The sequence below is a fragment of the Melospiza georgiana genome, chromosome 5 (genome assembly GCF_028018845.1).
Source record: "Melospiza georgiana isolate bMelGeo1 chromosome 5, bMelGeo1.pri, whole genome shotgun sequence".
Classification (NCBI taxonomy): domain Eukaryota; kingdom Metazoa; phylum Chordata; class Aves; order Passeriformes; family Passerellidae; genus Melospiza; species Melospiza georgiana.
Genome location: NC_080434.1, coordinates 62,236,127 through 62,250,635, shown reverse-complemented (window position 1 = coordinate 62,250,635; position 14,509 = coordinate 62,236,127). Strand labels below are relative to the sequence as shown.

The 14,509-nt window shown below is 35.8% G+C and overlaps 1 protein-coding gene across 1 annotated transcript in view; it reads left to right on the top strand.

The window, feature by feature from the left end:
• The window catches only part of ADGRA3 (adhesion G protein-coupled receptor A3), a 52,963-nt gene that overhangs the window by 24,375 nt on the left and 14,079 nt on the right, over positions 1-14,509 (top strand). Inside the window, exons 5-10 of the mRNA XM_058024906.1 lie at positions 368-439; positions 1,852-2,012; positions 2,903-3,116; positions 4,012-4,176; positions 9,455-9,656; positions 12,742-12,891. Coding sequence (XP_057880889.1) covers positions 368-439; positions 1,852-2,012; positions 2,903-3,116; positions 4,012-4,176; positions 9,455-9,656; positions 12,742-12,891 — 964 coding nt within the window. The remainder of the gene's footprint in view (positions 1-367; positions 440-1,851; positions 2,013-2,902; positions 3,117-4,011; positions 4,177-9,454; positions 9,657-12,741; positions 12,892-14,509) is intronic.

The following is a 14,509-nucleotide window of genomic DNA, read 5'->3' as shown; positions in this document are numbered from 1 at the left end:
GCATGTTAATAGGAAGGCAGCAATTCACTGTGAACAACAAAATTAATTTTACACTTCTTGAAATCTGTGCTCAACATCTGCCAGTTGATGCTTTAAGTAAAAGTAAAGTCTCTGCATTTACTTTTTTTTCCAATCTTAAAATTCTTCACCTAAACCAAGAGTGTTAGAGAAAAGTTTATTTGGAAATTTTTGCTAGGCTATTGAGACCTGATTATTATTCTTATAGTCTTGTGAATTAATTAAAGTGTTGTAATAACACCTTGTAACTTTTAAACATAGAGTTATATTGAAGAGAAGTGTTTTTTTTATTTCACATGTCATTTGTCTGAGGATGAGTTCAAATCATGAACATACTTTTATTTCTCAGGAATCTTTCTGGAAATCTGTTTTCGACACTTACACAGGGAACATTTGATCATCTTGGTTCACTGAAGTCTCTGTAAGTACTTGCTGCATCTAGTCCTACATTATTCTGAAAAAGCAAAGCCATTTTCTCATCCGGGCTTCCAAGAGTTTTATTCTATATGTATCACTTATTAATTTATAGTAAATAAATAGCATTTTACAGCTTTATAGCAAAAGAACCAAATACTTCTAAGCAAGATCTTAGTCCTTGATGAGCAGTATAATTTTGTTACACGTAACAGTGGTTATAATATCAGCCTCATGTTCCTTTGCTCTCTCTTGGTTTCATGAGTTGTAATCTTGTGTAAGAAAGAAAGTAATTGAAAAAAAAAAGTGCTGATGACTAGCTTATTCTTTTCCCTGGTAGTAATGACAGTTGGTTCACTGTTCTGGGACCTAATCAAAAGCTTTGGTTTCTGCGTTTGACACTGAGTTAATTTCTTGTTTATATTTATAAAGGAGAATGTTTCTTTCCCTCCCTTCATCCCTTTCATTGTTCATAAGGTGTTATTCCTGATATTTTAGTTGTCTGCATAAAGGTTGCTAACCAACAACACCACAGAAATGACAAGAGCACCTGGATATAACATATTATTATTAAAATATGATCTGGATGATCTGGAGGAATTCATGTGAACAAACACCAAATGGGGTTTCATAGGAATGTTGATTTAGTGTTTGTAGTGTTCTGCCTGTGATGTGTTATCCTCTGGACATCTGCAAAAAGAGAAAGAAAATGTTTTCACTAGAGGTAAAAACCAATGTAGACATAGTCATATGTTTTGCTACATTTTTACCTGTTTCTAAACAGATAAAATAATAATTTCTGAACAGATGAAATTAATTAATTAATCCCTTAATTTAGCTGATTTCAGCTGACATCTATAGGGGATTTAGTATGTCTTTTTACTACAAAGTACTGAATTATATAGAAAAGATGGAGTCAATTAAAAGCCTTATAATTTTCATGTAAAGGAGAGTGAAATTGTGTGAATAGTGCTTCTGAAAAGAGAAACAGTTGAGGAGCTATTTTTATTTCAGTTGATTTTACTGCTAAAGCATTTGATCACTACATTGAAGCAATGAAGTGTCTTAGGTTATGATGATGCACATTCAAGCAGTTCTTTCTTATTGCTCACTTGAAGTAGCATGAACACATTCCATGAAAGAAATTCCTAGTATTATTTTCATGCACTGGTATTAAATATTCCTCATTTTTATGGAGAGGATTCCTTTTCTGAGGGAGTATGTCCTTTTGTTCTCAGAGTACAGCTTGCAGAGGGTTAGAGTAACTTCCAGTGGGTAGAGGTAGGCAAATCCACTGTAGTCTAGACTTTGCTTGTTGCCTTCCTAGTCAATGAGAGGCATGGCACAACTGTTAAAGTTTAGCTTTCAGACATTGGAATTCTGCAGTTTGTCACTGTAAATGCCTGTGTTCTGTTGCAGAGAATTTCAAACTGATTATCTTCTTTGTGATTGCAACATACTGTGGATGCATCAGTGGTTAAAGGAAAGAAACATAACTGTACGTGAGACTAAATGTGCCTATCCCAAGTCACTTCAGTCACAGACAGTGACTGGTGTTAAACAGGAGCTTCTCACCTGTGGTAAGCACTGCAGGCAACTGGTATTTGTTTTCTAATGCATTCCATGTTCTGCTAATATTATTGAGCCGAGTTTTTTGCTGTATTTCATTTTCTTAATATTCAAGACTTAAATGACAGTGGTAATAACAAATTCCTTTTCAAAGGTTGATCTTGAGTTGTGATTCATTATTGCTTGCATTTGGAAATGAATAATAAATAAATTGATGATGGTGGATGTTAGTTTGTAGAAACTAAGGATAAGTAGCTCTCTTGATGAGCTCCTTTTTCCAGCTAATCTGTATTTTTCAGAGATCTTTACCTAAATGTCACAAGAGAAACCAGAAACTGATAATTTCTTTCATAGGTGTAGCTATGTGATTTCAGATACGTCAATTATTCTAACCCCAAATTTCTGAAGTTAAAAGATCTTCATTTTATGAGTTGCTTTCCTGTGTGGTGATTCTATTCTTGACTAGCCTTCTTTTTGTGACAAAACTGTGACCGACTTCCTTAACTTCTTTTTTTATATTGGAATTATTCCAGCTGTAAAAATAAAAACTCATATGTTACTGTTATTTTGAAGTCCAGGTGAAAAACTGGGAAAAACTAAAATGCATAATTACATTTTTCCTTCAAATTTCTATTTTCTACTCTTTTAGATATGGGCTAGCAAAAAGTCTTGAAATATATTACATTAAAGGAATACACATTTTGAAAAAGAATATGATGATAATTTGTATTTTTCAATGTCCGATGCAGTAAATGTAGTTTTTATATGCCTCTTACCAGATGCAGCGTTATATTGATATATAAATAATTGATACTCATTTAGTGTATCTATTTCCCCTTTTGAAAATTAGTTCTATAACAGATTCTTGCTGTTAATTGTGGTTTTATGTCTTGAATTCTAGAACCGCCGCTTGAATTACCGTCTTTCTACATGACTCCATCTCATCGTCAGGTGGTCTTTGAAGGAGACAGTCTGCCCTTCCAATGTATGGCTTCATATATTGATCAAGACATGCAAGTCTTGTGGTATCAGGATGGGAAGATAGTGGAAACTGATGAGTCCCAGGGTATTTTTGTTGAAAAAAACATGATTCATAACTGCTCATTGATTGCAAGGTGAATCCATAGTGAGAAAATTTATTTCCTGCTTCTTACTTTCTGCTCTGATTTAGTGACTATTACCATAACAGTAAGGCCCTCTCATATCCTCACTGAGGGAACATGTACACAGAAACTTCCCTAGTAGGGGAGTAATCTTCACACATCTCCTATTAGCAATAAAGTTGGAGGAAGGAGGTCAAGAGATTTGGTAGGTCAAACCTACATGCTTAAAATAGGATTAGCTAGAGGAAGTTGCAGTTTCACCCAATGCATTAATTTAAAACATGTTTGTGGTAGGATACGTTTGTTTTCATGGAATGTTAAAATTACCAAAATGTTGGAAGCAAGGCATTTAACTGAATTGCTCATGAATTCTTTACTTTTCCTTTTGAGCACACCACAGTTGTTAATATTGTTCTCCAGCAGAGATCTAAAAGTGTAATTTGTTCTGCCTGCAGCAGATTGTTGACTTATTCAGCATCTACCGAGTGGCTATATATCCTGTAATTGTATTAGTAAATTAGAGCGTCAGTGTTTGTAACAAATTATGCACTTGGGAATTTATTTTAGTTTGGCCTTCCTAAACAACTAAAAACTTTGTCTTGAATAGTAATGATAACATTTGAGGAGTTTGGACTTCTTTCTGAAGTCTGAGGACTTTTTCCTATGGCTGTTCTTTTTGTTTCCTACCTTGGCAAAACTAAAAGCACAAAGAATAGTAAATACTTCTCTGTTAATTACAGTATTTGAGATGTAAATAGCTCTGGTTTTATAAGATCACTCATGGCTGTATGTAATTTGGTTTTTCTTCCATTGTCTTTCTGTACTTATTAATTCATCTTTTGGTAAAAGCTTACATAAATGTTGTTGCAAGACTGTTTTGATTTATTCTTTTATTTTATCTTTCCAGTGCACTGACAATCTCGAACATTCAGGCTGGCTCCACGGGAAACTGGGGTTGTCATGTACAAACCAGACGTGGGAATAACACAAGGACAGTAGATATTGTGGTGTTAGAAAGTTCTGCCCAGTACTGCCCTCCAGAGAGGGTTGTGAACAATAAAGGGGATTTCAGGTTAGTAACATCAGGTTTTTTTCAGAGTAAAAAAAGTCCCTTTAATTTAGCTTTTAACTAAGATTTTATGCATTAGAGGCGCCTGTGTGGATGTTTGCTTGTAAATGGTGTGTAATAGATTTTTATCTGTTCTAAATTACTGGGTGTCGACAGAAGCGCAAGAAATTTTACTATGAAATGTTAAACTCTGAGCCTGCTAACACGTCCTCAAAAGATACTGAAACTAACCTGTGATACCTGAAATATATAAATGAAATTATTTAAATAGTTAAAGTTCTGTAGATTGCCTCTAAGATTAAGTTAGACCACATACTGACAGGGGGCTTTCTGCCAGGTTATCATTCTCTTTTTAAAGGCCTTCTGCTCCTATATGGTAAAATATACAAATATTTAAGAAATATGCAACATAATTTGGATCTTTTTCCCCCCCTGTGATTATTAAACAATAAGAATGGTGCTGCTTGCTTTTAATGATTGTTGGGACTCCAGTGGTAGCTGTGATATTCCATTGTGTTGAGTGTTGCAGAGTATTTTATCTTTTGTTCTTATCTCTTCACCTGTTTTCCCTTTTCTGATCTTTCTGCTGCTGGTCACTCTAACAACACGTTACTCCTGGAGGTGCCAGCTGTAACAGATAGCTTCTGTATAGATTCTCTATATGTAAGGTAATTCCCTTTATGACTACTCTGTGTTTCACTTCCCTGCAGTAGTTCCTACTGAGAATTAGTGTCTGCAATAGCATTGTGTTCACTATGGTGCATAGGGTTTCTTAATGTTGTATGAACTGCTTTTATCCACTCATTTCACTTTTCTTATGCTGCTTGGCTGTGTTGATCTTCTGCTTGGTCTTTTGTTTACAGTTAGAAACTTTTCCTTTCCCTGTGTGCATTAGAGTTTTTAAAGCCATGCTCTTTGTATAGAGCTGATCTATGACCATGTATTTTTTATATTAAGAAATGTAAAGTTCAACCACATTGCAGGGACATAGTTTTTGTGGGGGAGAGAAAAACAAGCTTTCATCTGCAGAAGACCTCCAGCTGTAGCAAAAATTCACTTAAAGTCCTATCTGAGAGCATTATTTCCAAGAGGATCTCCTTTATGTTTTTCACTTGGACAATTTGAGAAGCGTTGAGTATTCCTTCATTAGTAAGGGAATTAGTGTTAAGATCACTTGCTGTACAGAGGCATTTTAGAATTACTAAAGAAGTTCACTTTCACATTGTAAGGAATTATTTAGATAAGTAACTGTGCATGTTGTCTTCTTACACTGTGGTGGTTTCAACTGCAGCATTACATTAGAAAAGGAGAACTTCCTGCATTAGATAAAAGGTGAAGAAAGTCAAACAGACACAGGTTGTATTCATCAAAGAACACATCTATTTAAATCACTTATGCATTTTTTTATGATACTAGTGTGAATTGTTCTTCTTTGATTTGCCATTAGAGGTGAAAACAGATGGTAAAGGCTTATTTCAAAGTGTTTTCCATTAAATTAACCTGTGCTGTTCAGTGACTGTTCAGTGTAATAGGATTTACCCCCTCTGGAATTCAGTAGAAAGAAATAAGATTTCAGGAAATGTTCAGTTTATCAAAAAGTTCTCTGTATCTGGGTTTACTATAACAGACTTCCTCTTGTAGCTAGGGTAGAGTAATAATAGAGAGTAATTTTTCACCTTTGAGAGCATATGGAAATAAGGCTTTGACTAGTGAGAAAATGGTTCTGAGCAGATGGCTGTAAATGATCCTAGGTGTATTTGATTTTATAGGTTTTTTTAGTTGGAACTGGTTAGTCATTTTAGCTTGGATGGTGTTTCAAAACTGGCATCTAGATTTTTATCCCTGCAGAGATGGGATAGCAAAGAGTAGCAAAGGAGGGGTTTTTCTTCAGTGTCTTTGGCTCGGTGTTAGTTCAGCATAGTTTGCAACGGTTAGGCAGAAACTTCATCCTGGAATATGTTTTCTTTAATTTAAATATTCTAAGGCTTACTCAGATAAACTCCCTGAGTATTTTACAATGATTAAATTGAAAATACAGTTTGCATGTTAAAATACTTTCACTTCAGTAAATCCTTTAACTGTTGTTCTTAGCATAATTTTATATGGTAGTTGATAGAATTCTCTTTAAATATAAGAATTATGTTTTTGAAAAGTGTTAGTCATTGGGCATAATATATTTTAAAACTGTAGTTAACGTGCTGAATTTAGAGGTTTACTAAGATGTGATAAAAGAGACTGCACTATCTTTAAGCTAATGAAATTATGATATAAAAACTCCTCATTGTAACTTTGTAACTGAAAGTTACTGTTCATTTAAAGAAATGAGTGCTTTCAAAACAGAATTAATATGTAAGAAAGAAAGGATTCTTTTATAATGTCATGGTCTGCCTTTTTTTCCCCCTGAAATGAAATTAAAGTGCTTAAACATAAATGAACCATCTTTCCCCCCACAGCTGTCTACACTCATGTATATGTGATAAATTTTGAGCACCTAATTATACAGAGTAATGAAATAAGAGTGTTAATACAGCCCAGATTGGCACTTCTGCTAGCAGTTGGGTTAACTGTGAAAGACATTCAAGCTTAGACTCACAAGGAATTAAGAATACAAATTTACATAGCCTTTGTTTGCATGGTAAGAATTTCATGCCCTTCATCACCTTTTGAGCTCTGCTGGAAGGATGTCCTCCTTTCCTTCATGGAAACTGGAGAATGACTCTAGCTCATGTCATGCAGGTGTTGGGAAGAGCAGCTCATGACTGAGAATGGTACAGCTTAACATTCATTTAGCAAAATTAGCAAATAAGGGAAATGTAGTTAAAGCTAAAATCACTTCCCCTCTCTCATTCATCACTGGGCTACAAAGAAACTGGTACCTGTGCAAGGGGGTTTTGTGCATGGCAGAGGAAAGAGGCTAAAAGATGCTGTGGTTTGGAAGTGTTTCTCTCCATGGTGCTGTGCATTTCTATTGTTTTTCTGATGTGAGATTATGGCACAGAGCTGTTGAGTTTTAAATTGTCCCTTTTATGTCTGGTTTAGTAGAAAGCTTTGTAAATCATTTTACAAATAATACCTTAGTCTTAACAGTAAAATATATCTGTACATATCTAAATTTGTTCTAAAGGGAGTGTAGACTATAAGACTATCTGGTATTACTTGTATTCTTTTGAGAAGATCATGGCAAAAGATGATAAAATGCTGTGTAGGGACATAAATGCAAAGTAAACTCAGGGAGAATGAAAGGACAAGAATGAAAGAGAGTGGTAATAAAATAGGGAAAGTGGAGATAAGAAGAGGGAGAAAAGTCAAATAACCTTATGATAATCTAATAACCTTTGAAGCAGTGTTCTCACTTTTTTTCTGTTTGATGGCTGTAGAAGTTCTAGAAGATACATATATAGCTTAGAAATATTACTTGTTTAAAAGCATAGTAATTGAAGCTCTCCTGAAAAACCTGTTTTACATTTGAGTCCTAGTCTGAGAAGCCAGAGAAAAACTGTTTAGTCTTTTTCTACTACTTTAGCACTAGACGTGAATAGTGAGAAAAAGAACAGCATGTGCCATATTTCAGTTAAAATATTTGTCTTGGAGGTTGTGTCATAAAACCTCTGTCAGGACCACAGAATTTAAATTATTCCAAGGCCATGTGACACTCAGTCTGTAAGGTGATACATTCGGAAAACTGAGCTGACCACACTTCTACTGAAAATGCTTTGGAAAAATACAACTTCTAGAAAACTGTAAAGACAGAGACAAATATCCCTTTCAAAGTGGCATCTTTGATGTTGAACTTGAAATAAAAATTTCAGCATTGATAAATGGTTTTGGAAATTATGTTTTAGTACTCCAGTGGCAATGTTTCTGGAAACCTGATTTCACATTCCAGAAGTGGAGGTTTGAGTGTATTATGCAAGGTATTTGTGGGCCTGCATGTCTCGTAACAGCTGTGCCAGCTGATTTATTAGTTGTCCTCATCTGCCTGTTTTCTTTTTTGGCTTGGTTCTCTGAAGGCTTATTATAAATACATAAAAATTGGGACCACAGAAGTATTTCATCTTTGTACTTGTTTTTCCAGTCTGTGTTGAATCAGAGTTTATTTCAATTTGTTGCTACTGACATTTCAGAGACTTGGATAAATGTACATGTATTGTATCCTGCTGTCCCTCCCTCCCTTCCCAGCAGATGCATAACTTGCTCTCTCTGTGAGCAGAGTTGGCCAGACATGATCCAGTCTGATATTTTGTTACCTTGCTGAGGTGCATGTAACATTTCACTAAGGTTACTGCTGGAATTGTGGCAATTCATAATAATACTGTTGTAATTTTTTTCTGAGGAAGATTTTTGTCCTTTTGCCTTTTTTACAGTTAAAAAAATGTTAAAATCCTTTTGTTACCATTGCAGAATCTGTATCTGTTCTTTTAATTAATTTACATTCTCTGAAATGCCTCAATATGATTCCAGGCATTTAAAATCTGTGCTAGTTATTTTTGAATTTTGTTCTTTCTTTTAATTACCTCTATTGTCACCAAATCTGTTCTGCTCTAATGAATGACCAGTGTATTACAGATGTATAGCAGTTTATTTTCTGGGGCTTTTGTTATCTGTGTTTGTTTGTACAGATAAAATATGCAGTAAACTTAGGGGAGAAAGTGGAGAGAATGTTAGGAGTTTTCTTAAGAAGGGCATAGTTTCACATACCTTGAGTGAAGGAAATTCTTGTCTCCTTTCTTGACGTTAAAAACAAATTTTTTCCCATTAAATTCTATTTGGTATTTTGTTTGCAAAACTGGTCAGAGTGGTTGTACTTCTGCTACTAGTGTTTCTTGAATACTGCAAATGTAATCGTCTGCTCATATCTGCAGTTTGGTGCAAATATGAGTGCAGTTGTTTGACGGTTGTATTGATGCATTTGTAGAGGACAAGTAGAAAGCAAGCATCAATTTGTTTTTATGGTGTTAACAGGGAATTTTTCATGAAGTAGGCAAAGTTTTTTATCAAAAAATTGTTAACTATTTTAATAATTTTACAAGCACCTTCTCTCCACCTGAAACCTCATGAAAGAATTCAAAACCATACTAGCATTTAGAACTCATTTTGTTAATAGACAGAAATATGAACAGCTTGAAAGTGCTGAAGATGAGCCAAGGTGGCCCTTTAAATAGCTTAGAGATGCTTAGTTTTGAGTGTCTCTTTATTTCATGTTGTAGTGCTTAATCCTTTTATTTGCTTGTGATGTAAATTTGTCTAAATGTGAGGATTTTTTTCCCTTTTGACTCCCCAGGTGGCCCAGAACATTGGCAGGCATCACAGCATACCTGCTGTGTACACGTTACTCTGCTGGCAGTGGGATATATCCTGGCAGCTCCCAAGATGAGAGAAGAGCCTGGCGCAGATGCGACAGGGGAGGGTACTGGGCAGACGAGGACTACTCCAGGTGCCAGTATGCAAATGATGTGACTCGAGTTCTGTATATGTTCAATCAGGTAATTTGTGCATTTCTGTAAAACCAAATTATGAAAGCCTAATTAATGAAAATAAAAACTCAGAAGACCCTTTATCTTCTTCAAGCTGGAAATACTGGTGGTCTAGATAGGTTATGGTGGACACACGCCTTTGAGTACAATACTGAAACTTATAGGTTTAGGTTAAAAGCTTGGTTTAGTACCTGTTTTGAATGCCCTAGATTGAAAGTGCAAGGAAGATTTTATTTTTGTACTTATCTAAAGCATAAGAGAATGGCTTGTCATGATTATTTTTGTCAGCTGGATGCCCTGTTCTGCCCACATGCTATAAAGTAACAAGGCAGGCTTAATCTGTAGTGAGAACAGCTCTTTTCATGGTAGTGGTAGAAAGTAGTCAAACTCTGCTCTGCCTTTGTTACTGTAAATCTTTGGTATATGTGGTGTGATTGATAAGGGTTAACTCATGAAAGTAGTAAGTAAAAACTAGGCTTCTTTATCTGGTAGTACTTACCAGGTTGAAGAGAGCATTCTAGAATTTAAATTGTAGCTATGAAACAAAATTTTTCAGCTACAAGTTCCTTTTGAGGTTTATGTAGTTAATGCACACTTCCACAAATGCTGTTCTGCAGCAGTGTACCCATCCTTGTCTGTATAGGTGCTCTGTTGGAAATTACTCCATAAAGCTTTGAACTTTTGGTTTAAGCTTGCTTTCCAGCTTGTGCAGTCAGAACACTGGTCTGCATGCAAGAGGTGAAACCATGGAAATATGAGATTGATCTTGGTGTGGTGTTTTGGAGTTTGGTGGTTGGTTTTTTGTTTGTTTTTTATTAATAATGCTTGGTCACTGGATGATGATGTTGGTAGCACCACTTAAGTTTAATATGGGGCCATGGTGCTTGTCTGAGCCCAGGGTAGGATTTCTACATGTTGTGTGGGTTTGGAGTGTTCCAGTTCATCTCACAATCTTTTAGGAAAACTTCACACTACCTATCTGAAGCACCTCAGCCCCCAACCGTGACAATCAGATCCAAACTGGTATTTTCCACTTTGGGATGCCTTAGATTTATACACACAGTGACATCTTGATGTCCAGTTGATTGGGCTAACTCCAGTTTGAGGCAAAAGATTTGTACTGCCTATTGTGTAAGGGGGCTGACTTGCTCCCTCTGTGTTCAGGTACTTAATAATGCTGACACAGCTTTCTGTTCTCCTTCTCTGGTTCCCTGAGGACCCCTGTGCACTGGCCAACAAAGATGGCAGGAGTGAGAAGGAAAAAAAAAGGGAATGCCCGTTCTGGCCCAAGAAAAACTTAAAGGTTGACATAACTGTTTGCTTTTCTGCTTTATATTCTTAGCACTAGAGGTGCATGCCTTGTCTTGGTCACATGAAAAAGGTTTGAGGGCTCAAATGTTCTTTCTTATTGACTGGTTAACAGGAGAGAGGTGATGCTGGGATCACTTTGTCCTTTTCTGGGACACAGAAAGGTTGAGTGTTAGTTTAAATAGAGCTTCAATACTCCTGGTTTGCTTTTTCCTCACCTGGGAATTCACATTTTTCTGCAAGGTCTGTAACAACTCAGTGCCACTCCTGCCTGTTTACCATAGCCCAGATGCTCAAGAGCATAGATAACGTAAGGTTGTTTTAACTGCTTTTGGTTAGCCAGCATTTTTCAGGTTGTGGAAAAATGCTGCCAGCTTTGTGTTAGGAAGTTTAAAGTGTAAGCATCAGACTGCTATCTTCAGAAAAGCAGAATAATTTTCACGTGTGAAGTAGATAACCTCCTATTATCTACTCAAAAATAAATGTAAACAGGTATTCTATGCAGAACTTCTTTTAAAAGGAGAAGGGAAATGTTTTGGGTTTGGGAGTTGTTTTTACTTACAAAAATTGCCTTCTTTTTATGTGTAGTAGACCTGGAAATTTTAGCAGTATTCTGCAGAGAAGTTTCTTGTCTCTGAGACTAATGTTAAATGTAATCATGTTACAAGCATGTTTATAGCCTTTGAATAAAGGTAGTTGAGCTGTTTTGAACATCACAACTTTGCCAAACATTTTAAATCAAATAAAGGTTCACATGTAAAATAAAATAAAAACTTTATAACATTCTGCAAGAGCATTCATATTCTGCTATTCTTGTTTGTGTATTGAACAAGTACAGTTTTAGGTGACAAGAAATTCATGATTAAAGAAAGAGTTCAAAGAAATCATGAAGAGTGTCTGAATTTAAAGGTTGACTTTGTTCAGTATGTGTTATGACTTTGAACTTTATTCGCACTTTAAATATATAACTTTCAGCAAATTGACAAAAAAATTAACTTCCATTACTCAGATCGGAATTTATGTTCAAGTGCTAAGACTGGCAAGGACAAATATAGTTGTGCTTAGGTGGCACTTTTCAAATTCAGTAGGGCAGACTAGATATCTCCACGCCAAAAACCAGAGAGAGAGCCTCTGTAGTTTAGATTATCATGGATAAACAGCATCTGAACATGAGCTGATAACATTAGCACAGCTTTCCAGTATACTGTGTAAAATTTCCCGGTTTTGGTTCCTGCTGGCTCAGACATGTGGATGTTGTGTATTATTTAGTGAAGAATTTTCCAGCATGGGGTTTGTTTCAGGAGTGAAATCATGACCTTTGTCATAGTGAGATCTGTCTTGTTTTCTTGTGTGTCTATGCCATTCCAAATGTTTCCTATAATTACAGAATTGAGAGTGAATGCTGTGGCAGTGGTTTGTTTGAATTGGTTTTGGCTTCTCTTGCTATATTTAAAGAGCTTTGTGTTGTCATGCCTTGGCTTTGGTGAAAATGAAAATAAGCAGTTGACAATACTGTTTTGGGGGAATTTTTTCCTTTTTTTGGTGTAATACCTCTCTCCCTTCTAGGACAAACAGCACAAATCCCAGTTGCTGGCTGCCAGTACAAACAGTAGTTCTCTGGCTTGTAGGAAATGTTTTTGCTTACAGATAAGGTGGTGGTCCTTAGCTACTCAAAATACTGTGAGCCCTCTTGGAGTTGTTCTCCTCTTTGGATCAATGCTTATTTATTAATTGGTGAAGTGTTGTCTCGTTCTTTTTCAAATGCTCATGTTTGTTCTCTATTTAGATGCCTCTCAACCTCACTAATGCAGTGGCAACAGCAAGACAGCTCTTGGCTTACACAGTTGAAGCAGCAAATTTTTCTGATAAAATGGATGTTATTTTTGTGGCTGAAATGATAGAGAAATTTGGAAGATTTGCTGAAAAATATAAAGAGGTAACTGGATAATTTGCCATCACTTTAAAGATAACGGAAGTGTTTGTCCTTAAGTATTCTGAGCAGTGAAATCTTCCCAACACTAGATGCAGGCACTGAGTTAGTGGATTGTCAGATTCTATTCCATGTTTTTGTTTGTTTAGTAGGTCCCTGAAGTTGCTGACCCATGGTCACAGACTTTGCATTCGCGCTGAGATGATCCAGCATTCACTGGACCTGTATGTGAGTAACACCTCTGGTCAGCACTGGAGCAGGGAGATAGGTACAGTAAGTCTGTTTTTATTTAATATGGAGTGGGTCACACAGGTTTTCATTGGTATGTTCTTATCTAAAAACAAATAATGAAAGCCTCAGAGATCCTCTCAATAATGAATAAAACAAGACTTATCTTCTCCCCTTCTACTGTGATAGACTGTCTTTATTCAATATTGAGCCATATCTCTAAGGTTTTCAGGACTCCTCTGTCTTGCAGGATATAACATAAGACATTAAAACAAAATCTTAGAGAACGCTCATTTTTGGGGAGAAAATTGCAAGTAGTTGAATAGTCCCACCAGTGGGTAGAAACTCTCTGTTTCACTGCTGAACAGAGGTTATATTGATCTCACTGTACAGTGCATGTTGGGAAGTTGGAGACCACAATGCCTCGAGTTTAAACTCGTGCATAAAAAAAGCCAAATTTTCCCTGTCCACCCTCCACCAAACCATAAATGCTGGTTCTACATCCTTTGCAGAACTCCTTAGAGGATTTTCATCTTGGACAATGGGTTTTTTTCTCAGTGGATTTGTTTCGAAGCCAGCCTGTGATTTGCTGGTATATTTAAAGAACATGAGTACAATTTCATGTGAAAATTTTAGTAGCTATTAAGGCTTGGTTTCTTCTCAGGTTGTTACTCTATGAACTTGTTCTTGACCCTGTTTTTCATATTGATTTAGTTATACCATACTCTTATTCATTTCCTAGTTTGTGCTAAAGGGGCTCTTTAAAAGATTAGTACAATAAATAACAAATTATTAGCACTTTCGTATCAGAAGCAACAAGACAATTGTTCAGAAAGTTCTTAGCAGATCATCTTAATTTAGAATACAGCTGGAACAACTTGCTCATACCTCGATAAGTAGGAGAAAGAATAATGTTTAATATATTTTAAAAGCATGACACAACTTTAATTCTGCAAATTGTGCTGGTTTATTCTAAAGTCACTGTGCGTTGATTTGTAAAACTTGTTGCCATTTCTCAAGTAGTAATGAGTCATGACAAATACTTTCAGTTAATTTAACTTTGTTGTTGAAGATTTAATGAAAGGACTACAGCCTGCAAATGCTACTTAAGGAATTTACAAGAATTTTTACTGATTGAAAATTATGTTCCTCAGAGAGCCAGTTCTCAAAATAACAAATACTTTTTTATTCCAATTCTTGCCTTTATATTTAAAGATTTTTAAAGAGAAGAGCAAATCACTCTATTCTCTTTTTATTAGTAATATTGGGGAAAAAAAATTGGGAAGCCTGCATAGCAAAGGAGATACCTTCCTCACCTTACCCTTTGTCTCTTCAAGCTGAAAATTCCAGTCCTTAAATTTAGGCACTGTCAATTGCATTTTGGTCAATTCAACTA